Here is a 10711-nt window from a genome sequence, read left to right as displayed (position 1 = left end):
TTTTAGGGTTTTTGAGTTGAGAAATTGATTTGTTGAGATTCTAATTGTATTTATTCCATAGTTAAGACAAACCCTTTGTTAATTTTACTTTGCAATAGACTTAGCTCAACATTGTCAAGCCATACATTATGTTTGCTTTATGTTTTTTTCTAAAATAATAGAGAAATGTATTAATAAAGAAATGGAGCTCAGATTGAAAAAAATACATTTTTTTCTATTTATTTTAAATGGCTTAAATTTTTTACACACTTTTTTTTTAATTATTACTACCCTTTATTAGAAAGGCATTTTCTTGATTAAAAAAAAACTATATCATTGTTTTTAAGAAGATTAAATTTTTTTTACATGATATTACCGACTGTTTTATTGTGGCTCTCCCACCAATGGAAGCTTTCAGCTTGCTAAGGAACTGGAGAGGTGGTGGCGATGGCGATACTGCTATTGGTAGCGGTGTGGGTGCGATGGAGATGGTAATTATAACGTGCGCGCTACCACAATTGTCACTGTTGTGTCTCCAAACAGTGCGGAAACTGATGATGAGAATGATGACGATGATGAGCTTTTTTTTCCTAGGAGTTTGGAGTTCCTGGTGAAGAAGAGGAAGAAGGAGGAGACGGCAAAGAAGAGGAAGGAGGAGGAAAAAAGAAGAGGAAACAACGGGGCTGATTCTGAAGAGGAAACAGTGAAATATGATGTGCCTCACAAACCTCCCTGCTTCTACTGGATAAATTGTGGTTAATTACCAACCATCGTTGCATATTGTGCTCTAAACTTTTGCGTTTGATGGCAGCATTTTACTAGCTAATCGAGAATTGTTGTGAGGTGGAACTTGTTCTGCCATTAAAGATAAAGATGCATCCATATTTTTTTGAATTAATTATTAACAAATGCTTTAATTTGTGGATTAATTCTTGTTGTTGGCAGATCTTATGGTATCGATTTTGTTTTGCCTTTCAGTTTCTGGAGAGGTGGGATTCTCAAGATGATGAGATATAACAATAATATTGATTCTTGGCTTTTAGGGTTTTTATACGGGGAAAAAAATCAAATAGATAGCATTTGTTATTTTTTTTGGATAATTATCTCTTTAGTTGTTAAATGGAAAATAATTGTAAAAATATAAATGCTTAAATAATTTTAATTGATTTTTTTTAGATATGCTAGGAAGTAAATTATTACGCGTATTTAAATTTAGGATGCAAACTATAATTTTTTAAAATTTGATAGGCAAATACAATTTTGATCAAATTATAAGATGTCAGAGATAATTTTCTTAAAAAACAATGAAAACAATAAAGCATTTTAGGTGTGGATGAACTTTAAATCCCAATAAATAAACAATCCAAGAACTAATTTGAAAAGAAAATAAATTCAATAACCAAAGGAAAAAAAAACAAGAATACCAAAAATAAACACGTTAATTACAATAATAATTTATAGTATTTTGGATGTGTATGAACAATGTTTTCTCCATGCCATTTTTTTTTTCTTAGTTCTTAATAATATGTGAAAAAAAAAATGAAAGTAAGCAGAAGGTAGCAATTTCAACTTATTTTTGGATGCTAGACAAACCCTAATTGATCTCTTATTCAAGAGCTCACATTTTACACAGCGTTTGGTGCAAAGTCATACAAAATTCCTTAGAAAAGTTACCTGAGATGCCAAGCATTCTTGTATTTGGTATGGTGAATGCTTGGGAATCCAATATAAGCTTCTTTTTTTTTACTAATAATACTATAATTACTTCAGAGATTGCAAGTACCCTATGCTTTCCAACATCCTTAATAAATATATTATTTTACTTTGTAATTTTATTAAGTCAATATTACATTTTTTTAACCAAAAAAATTAATTTCTTAGTTAGATCTATTTCATTTTAAAAAGGAAAATGTTTTTAAGATCAAAATAATAAATTTGTTTAAATTTCTGATGAATTTTCAAAAACCCAATAAAGAAACATTACTGGGAATTTTTATTTGCAAACCATACACAAAACATTAAAAGATCTACATGCTAAGCCCATGAAAGCTGGAAAGGACCTCTAATCCATTTTATTTATGGGCCCTCCATCCTATATCATGCAGAAACATTCTAATTTTAGGCCCTCTTTCTTTTCTGGGATAAGCTAGACATAGACCCATAAAATCACAAAATACAATAAATAAATAAATAAATCCCAACATTTTATTTTTCATTTTAATTTAATAGCTAAAGACAGAAAGTTGGACCAGCTTGGCTAACCCAGTTCCCTGTTGGCTCGCTGCTTTCAGAACAAATGCTAGCAATTCGACCGATCGAAGAGAAAAATAAATTGCTAGTGGAGTAGTAATAGCTCTCTCAAACAAAGGTTGTCCAACCTCATTCTGGGTTTGATTTGATTAAGGGCTAAAATCATCATCGTGTTGCTGACTCAACATTGATCAATTTTAAAATAATATTTTTTAAAAAAATTAAAACAACATGATTATAGATAAAAAAATTTAAAAATTCATTAAAATTAATATAGATGTATTTCATTTGGATTTCATTGAGTCAACCAAGTAATTAGTTTACATAACGAATCATATAAATTTGACTGAGACAAAGAACTTGGCTCTAATCATGTTATAGATTAACGAACCACCCAATTAACATGTAGATTATTTGAGTTTAATAATTACCTAGTATATTCATATGTGCTTCATTATGGGTCAAATTTTTTTTTTTCTAAACTTAAATTTAAGAGTATGAAGATTTTTTTGACTGTATCATTAAATTCAATCAAGCAGTTAGATCTTAAAACCTGTCAACCCGACTCTTTATTAGCTTGAGTTTCGAATTAAACCGCGTGAAAGTTGATCCAAAGTGAATTATTCAATTTAATGAGTCCAAAGACAACTCGGATGATCGATAAAAATATGACATAACTTTTAAAAAAAATTTAAGACAATAATTTTTTTATATATTGAAACAATGTCAGATTGAATCAACCTTGGTCACCCTACTACCTGAATTATGAACTTTAATAAGTTTAATAACTTTATTATTTTTGTAAATTATTTTTGTTTAATTTTGTGATAACCTTAGATGCTTTCAAAATTGAGAATCAACCCTAAAAAAAACATTTATTTGAAATCATGATAACCCTATAGAAAATAGAAAAATAATAAACTATGAATTCTATTTCTCAACCAATCTAATATTAAATAAGAGTGAAATAAAAAAAACAATTAGAAAAATTAAAGGATCATAAACTAAAAAAAAACACATATCAAGTTTGATAGATAAATCTACTAAACCAATGAATTGGATAATCTGAGTTAACACATTAAACCCGCAAATCGGATAATGAACTTTATTGGAATTAATAACTTGTTTTTTATCTCTAAATTATTAGTTGCTTAACTATATGATAATACAAATAAAAGTGTAGAGAAAAATTAATTATTTTTCCTATATTTTTTAGCTTTATTTATAATAATAATAATATCCGGGACAGGCTAAAGAGGTATGATAGGAGCCGAGCTGAGCCGAACAACGTGACAGAGGATATATGGATTGCCGATATCTTCTCTAGTTCTAGTAATCGTTTATCATGTATGAAAATGCAACCCAAAGGAAATTGGATAAGGATTTAAAGGCCCACCTTTCATTTCCCTCTCTTTAGTCTTTACTGGCCATTTATTACTCAATCGGCAGCTCTCAACACCTTCACCAGACAGACAGACTGAAAAAAGAAAAGAAAAAAAATCTCTTTTTATTTTTGAGGTGGAGGTACACTTCTTGCTTGATTCTTTGTTAATGGGTCATAGAATTTGATGCTTCTTTATGTGCTCCTGTGACTTTGCATTGTTGGCTGTTTTTTTATCTTGTGGGTTTTTATTATAACCTGCCAGTTTTGCCTTGTTTGTGGTTGTCAACCTTTATCAAGTTTTTCTATTTGGTAATGCTTTCTGTTTGTTGAAATGAGTGTCTAGTCTTTGAATATATATATATTACAGCCCTCTTCTTTTGAATGTTGTAATATTTTCTTAGTGCTGGTGTTCAAATGAGTGGTTTCATTTGAATTAGGAGTTTTCTGCTAGATTTTAGAATTGTTTGTGCATTGAGGTTTATTCAGCTATATGGCTAAAGATATTCTAGAAAGGGCCAGTCAGTTCAAATTTCCCATTGAAGACAATAATTTGACTCGAAAATTATGATAATTAATCAAGATATTGGAATTTTGATGCACTTACTCTATTGAAGTTGACCGTTTGCAATTCGCTGGAGTTCAGTAAAAAACAGACTTATCCAGACATTTTGAGTTTCCCATTTTTTTTCGTGACAGAATTCAGAACTTTGTCTGATTACTTGGCCAGTTTTTGTTTACATGAGTTCATGTCATAGAATCTTGATAGAAAACAATTTAAGCTATGTATGTTTCATGTAAACCTTAATCTTGGGGATGGTTGTGTAGAATGGAGTGCAGTGTCTAATGCTTTGATGAAATTGTTTCAAGTTAGGCATTTGGGCATGATGGGATTGAACCAATATGAACTGCCAAGTAACCTTGTCAGACAGGATGAACTTGAAGAGGAATTGTTTTTGCAAACAGTGTTAATGAGCCCGAGTTTGCTGTGTGAAGTTCAATGGTTCTTACCGTTTTGAAGTTTGCTATTGTTTATTCAGCTACTGAAAAACCAAGACTTGATTTCTTTTGCTGTAATTAGGGCTGTTAGTACCAGATACATTGACTGAGATAGCTGATGTTGTCATCTGTTGATTGTGTGCTCACAGCTGTTAGCCTGTGATGTGAATTACTGAACATGAAGCTCATTTCAGGAGAAAATTTCTTTATATGTTTCCGGACTAGTACTTCTGTATGTGATTGCAAAGTGTTGATTGTTCAATTATAGTACTTTATCCTTGTTTATGATTGTTAAAGATATTTTGCATCTGATTTTTGCAAAGTGGTAACTGGAACTTTCATCTTTTAGTTTCAGGGAAGATCAATAAAGTCCAGTGCATCTATTTTTCATTGCTGAGCAGGTGAAGATTGGGATGAAAAGTTTAGTTTAGCTGCAGCACAAACTTTGCAATTCAAGTAAACATGACACCTGTGCTCCCGTGTTCTACAAGTAATATTTGTCTCATTCCTGGAACTGCTTTTTCAATAAATAAGAATAATAGTCTCAAAAATGGAAGTTTGTCAAGGAAATCTACAAAATATGCATCATCCTCACAAAGACTTGTGTTGCCTCTTCCTGGTTTTGTTAAGTTGTTCCCACAATACCACAGGGATTGTGCTATGGTCCATAGATCTGTAGCGCATACCGTATCAGCCACAGGGACTGATGTAGCAGTAGAGGAGCCAGATTCACCTGTTGTTGATAAAGATTCTGATGGGGTTTCAGAGATTCCAGCAGATGCAGTTGAAACAATTGATTCCTCCACCAAAGCAGGTTCAAGTCCTGCTCCAGCTCAATCTAGTCGTTCAAAGGGCAGTAGGAAAAGTGAGATGCCACCTGTAAAGAATGAGGACCTGGTTCCTGGTGCAACATTTACTGGCAAAGTAAGGTCAATCCAGCCATTTGGTGCTTTTGTTGATTTTGGAGCTTTCACAGATGGACTTGTACATGTTTCAAAGTTGAGTGACAGCTTTGTTAAGGATGTTGGAAGTGTTGTATCTGTTGGTCAAGAAGTAAAGGTGAGGTTAGTTGAGGCAAACACCGAGACAGGGCGGATTTCTCTTACTATGCGTGAAAATGATGATACGAGTAAGTTTCAGCAACGGAATGATTCTCCTGCCACTGGGAGCAGCAATAGGCAGGCTGCCCGAAGGAACACTTCAAAGCCCAACCAAAGAAAAGATGAGGTAAAAAGCTCAAAGTTTGTTAAAGGGCAGAATCTAGAGGGCACAGTAAAAAATCTGACCAGGTCTGGTGCTTTTATATCCCTTCCTGAGGGTGAGGAAGGATTCCTACCCAGATCAGAAGAATCTGATGATGTATTTGCAGGCATGATGGGGGACTCATCACTGCAGATCGGCCAGGAAGTCAGTGTCAGGGTGTTGCGTATCACAAGGGGACAAGTTACCTTGACAATGAAAAAAGAAGACGCTGATAAACGGGACACAGAGCTTATCCAAGGGATTGTCCATACTGCGACGAACCCATTTATGCTGGCTTTCCGTAAGAACAAGGATATTGCTGCATTTTTGGATGAAAGGGAGATAGCAACAGAACAGCCTGAAAAACCAATACCTTCAGTGCAAATAGGAGAGAAAAACCAAACTGAACCTTTACCTAATATTGCTGAAGTGCAGGACCAACCAGTAAGCAATGATGAGGTATCGAGCGGTATCCCTTCAATGGTGGATGAATCAGTAGAGGGTGATGAGACTTCTTTAAAGGAGGTGGTTGTGGGTGCCAATGTTGCCTCTGATGAGAAGCAGCCAGAAACTGTTGAATCTAGTGTTGATAGTACATTACAGACTGTAGAGAAAGAAGCAGAGGTCACTGGCTATAAGGAGCCAGAAAGCATAGAGTCTAGCACACCACAAAATGTGGACGATACAGTTCAGACATTAGAGAAGAAAGCAGTGGCTGATGATGATAAGGAGCCAGAAAGCATGGAATCTAGCACATCACAAAATGCGGATGATACAGTTCAGGCCTTAGAGAAAGAAGCAGAGGCCAACGATAAGGAGCCAGAAAGCATAGAGTCTAGTTTATCACAAAGTGTTGATGATAGTGTTACAGGATCAGGTACGCAAACCAGATATATCTTCCCCAGAATAGCATGAATAATAAACAATCATTATATAACTAGGTACAAGAAATTCATATTTATAAAAAGTTTTATAGGCCAATGTTCCGTTTCTCTTTTCGTTTTCTTTTGCCAAGCTGGTGAATAAAAATTTAACCAAAAGATATTTACTAAGAAAAGGGGTTTTTAAGGCGCATCAAACCTGACCATGACGATGGTTCTTGCCGAACTCTTCTTTCCTTGAGATCTTGTCATGGGCTTACTTCATGTTTTAGACAATGATAGTGAGGAATAACCTAAGTCCAAAAATTGGATTAGTATGTCCTGTCCATGGGCTTACTCTTTCATTTAAATGAAAGTACTGGTGGCATATCTTTTTTTTTTTCCCTGCCTCAAAGCATTAAAAAATCATTTTAGTTTGCCACCTTTAAAATTTTGAGTGTTCTAGTTGAATCTGTAGGTGTTTCCTTGTGCATTAAATGTTAATTATGTTTTTATTTCATTTTCCTGAGAAACTGTTATGATCTGTTAATAGATAAGGTAGAAAGCATAGAAAATTCTGATGCATCTGGAGATACATCCGAGGCTCAAATTATATCTTCAGAAAGTCGAACCAGTGAAGAAGTTGTTGAGAGCCAAGTTAAAAGTATTGAGGATGAAATGCAGATTCAAACTCCTGCTGCTGAGACTGAAATTACTTCTGCCTCACAACTTGAAGATAAAAAGGTGGAACCTGCGCCCGAGATAAATGGCACTGTGGGTGCTTCAAACGGACAAAGTGGCAGTCTTTCTCCCAAGGAGAGTGTGACTACAGGTTTTTACCTTTTCCATATCTTTTGATCTTTGTGCTTGCTCAAACGAATTCAGAAACTGATGTCAAGTCCAAGCCCAAAATGGCAACATGAAAGCTGAAACATGTAGGCAAAAGGAGTGCTTGGCACTGGTCTCAAAATGAGAATGTGAATAATTTGGTCTGAGAAAATATGTTCTTTTCTAGTGTTTTGCTTTCGACAATGATATGTTTGTCTAGTTGAGTATCCTTGCATAATGCAACAAAGTTAGCATTCCGGGTTCAAGTCCAGGAAACTGAATGGGTTATGCCTAATCTCTCAATGATCACATAGAAGGTGATTGACATTCACTGCTGCTTTTCTGATCATAAATAAATTGAGGTGTAGAAAATAGAATTCGGTAACTAGTTGCAAAATTAATGTGTCAGTTTATATCTGTCGCCTAATCATATAGGGATTTGTCAATACCAGCACTGGTTCTCAAGGCCATGGCCAAGGATAGATTCTAATCTATGTTTTTTGCAAAATTTAATTTTGCCATCAGGGTATGACAAGAGTATCAGGGCCACATTTGACCAATTACAGGGTGTTGCTACGGACCAGAATTTTCTTATTTTTCTGATGTTTGTGATTGCTTTGATCCCCTATTAGCGAGTAGCCTCTCCCTCTACCTATGTATTAATTTATTATTTGTTCATTGGGTTGTAGCAACTATATCTCCAGTTCTAGTGAAGCAACTTCGTGAAGACACAGGAGCAGGAATGATGGATTGCAAGAAAGCCCTTTCAGAAACTGGAGGGGACATTGTTAAAGCTCAGGAGTTCCTTAGAAAGAAAGGTTTAGCAAGTGCAGAAAAGAAGGCTAGTAGAGCCACAGCTGAAGGAAGAATTGGTTCGTACATTCATGATAGCAGGATTGGGGTCCTAGTAGAAGCGAACTGTGAAACAGATTTTGTCTCCCGTGGTGACATTTTCAAGGAGCTGGTGGATGATCTAGCCATGCAGGTGGCTGCATGCCCTCAGGTTCAGTACCTTGTTACAGAAGATGTGCCTGAAGATATTTTAAACAAGGAAAAAGAGATTGAAATGCAGAAGGAAGATCTCTTGTCAAAACCGGAGCAAATAAGATCAAAGATTGTAGAAGGGCGTATAAGGAAGACGCTTGAGGAGCTGGCATTGCTGGAGCAGCCCTACATTAAGAATGACAAGGTAGTAGTGAAGGACTGGGTGAAGCAGACAATTGCAACAATTGGTGAAAATATTAAAGTGAAGAGGTTTGTTCGCTACAATCTTGGTGAAGGCTTGGAGAAGAAGAGCCAGGATTTTGCTGCTGAGGTGGCTGCTCAAACTGCAGCAAAACCAGCAGAACCAGCAAAAGAGCTGCCTGCAGAAGCAGAAGCCAAGGAAACTGCTCAAAAGTAAGTTACCTCTCCTTTTGGATTCAGAAGAGAAATGCTCTGATGATCACACATCATGAGTTTGTGTGTCAGATATAGAATGCGCTTTTGTGTTGCGTGTGTGTGTTTGAATGGTGCCCACCCCAATGAAGCTTTTTTAAAATTGTGATGGACTTGAAAAAAAAAATCCTCCTGAAAAAGTTATAAAAATGTAGTAGTCAACTTAAAATGTAATGAAACGTCAGGAAGGTTTTTGAAGTGATAAAAGAGATCATGGAATAAAAAATGTAAATGAGAATTAATCAGCCGCATTGGTGTACATTTGTTGTGCATGCATGTGTGTTTGTGTCTGAATGAAATTTTGGATAAACAATTCTTACTGTTATATATATATATATAAATATATATATATATATATATATATATATATATATATATATATATATTTTGCTTGGTAAATTGGTAATTGCACCCACTGCTTAAAGTTTTGCTCTGCGTCATGTTGATGGTGAATAGGTTAGTATATTAGGCAGTCTTTTGGCACATGAAGATATTAGTTCAATTTATAGATATCAAGTAGAAGTTGAATCAGTTGGGAAATCAAACAAACAGATTTTACTTTCAGCACATGCACTGCCCTACTCTTTTCCTAACCCTTGGATATAATTTATAAGTCTTTCAAATGGATGATAAATTAGTAGCCTACAGAAGGCAGTGTTACGAATTTTCATATGGATTTTATGTTCTGTTGCCCTGTAATATAAGGATCTATTGTGGTGCATCGCCTAGAGTTATACATTTGTGTCCTAGTGACTGAAGCATTAAAGTTTCACGTATTGCCTTGAAAGGAAACAGTTGACCTCTTTAAGATCTTCAAAGTTTCACGTATGCCCTGCTCTATTTTTCAGGCCACCAGCAGTAGTAGTTTCTGCTGCTCTTGTTAAACAACTGCGGGAAGAAACTGGAGCTGGAATGATGGACTGCAAGAAGGCTCTCTCTGAAACTGGAGGGGATCTTGAGAAGGCACAAGAGTATCTCAGAAAGAAGGGTCTTTCAGCTGCTGATAAAAAATCCAGCCGTCTTGCAGCTGAAGGCAGAATTGGTTCGTATATCCATGACTCCCGTATTGGAGTGCTGATAGAAGTAAACTGTGAAACTGACTTTGTGGGAAGAAGTGAAAAATTCAAGGAATTGGTTGATGATCTAGCAATGCAAGTTGTGGCATGCCCACAAGTGCAGTTTGTATCAGTTGAAGATATTCCTGAGAACATTCGGAACAAAGAAAAGGAGCTTGAAATGCAGAGAGATGATCTTATGTCGAAACCAGAGAACATAAGAGAGAAGATTGTTGAGGGCAGGATCTCAAAGAGGTTCGGAGAGCTTGCTCTTCTAGAGCAGCCATTCATCAAGAATGATAGTGTTTTGGTGAAGGATTTGGTGAAACAGACTGTTGCTGCTCTTGGGGAGAACATAAAAGTCCGCAGGTTTGTTCGGTTGACTCTTGGAGAATCAACTGAAGATACAGAAACAGGAGCCCAAGCATAAGACAGGAAAATGCCTCTCAAAGCGAAATAATTGAAACAAATCAAGCCAGGTCTTGGAAACCTGACAAAAATGAGACAGGCAGGCATTGTTGAAACTAATTTTGGATGAGAGAAATCTGATTTTTTTTTTCCTTCTCGTGATTATAGCAAGCTAGTCCTTGTTATGTAGCTTTACCTTTGTACCATGATCACTGAAATTATTTTTTTTGGAACCTCCATTTTATAAAATGTCAAGAAGAGCTTCTCCCCAA

General features: G+C 35.4%; 1 protein-coding gene across 3 annotated transcripts; it reads left to right on the top strand.

Moving 5' to 3' along the window:
- The first annotated feature begins 3587 nt into the window (after positions 1–3587).
- LOC7458776 (polyprotein of EF-Ts, chloroplastic) lies at positions 3588–10711 on the top strand. Of its 3 annotated transcripts, none has more exons than XM_024590174.2 (5): positions 3588–3747; positions 4959–6728; positions 7265–7543; positions 8229–8937; positions 9825–10711. In XM_024590174.2, the coding sequence occupies exons 2-5, from the start codon at positions 5072–5074 to the stop codon at positions 10459–10461; spliced, it is 3282 nt and encodes a 1093-aa protein (XP_024445942.2). In that variant the 5' UTR covers positions 3588–3747; positions 4959–5071; the 3' UTR covers positions 10462–10711. The 3 variants fall into 3 exon arrangements, with proteins under 3 accessions (XP_024445942.2, XP_052305110.1, XP_052305111.1); XM_052449150.1 differs by having other exon boundaries at positions 3588–3753; XM_052449151.1 differs by having other exon boundaries at positions 3595–3753; positions 4965–6728.

The sequence above is a fragment of the Populus trichocarpa genome, chromosome 18 (genome assembly GCF_000002775.5).
Source record: "Populus trichocarpa isolate Nisqually-1 chromosome 18, P.trichocarpa_v4.1, whole genome shotgun sequence".
Taxonomy (NCBI): domain Eukaryota; kingdom Viridiplantae; phylum Streptophyta; class Magnoliopsida; order Malpighiales; family Salicaceae; genus Populus; species Populus trichocarpa.
This window is presented reverse-complemented; position numbering and strand designations above follow the sequence as displayed.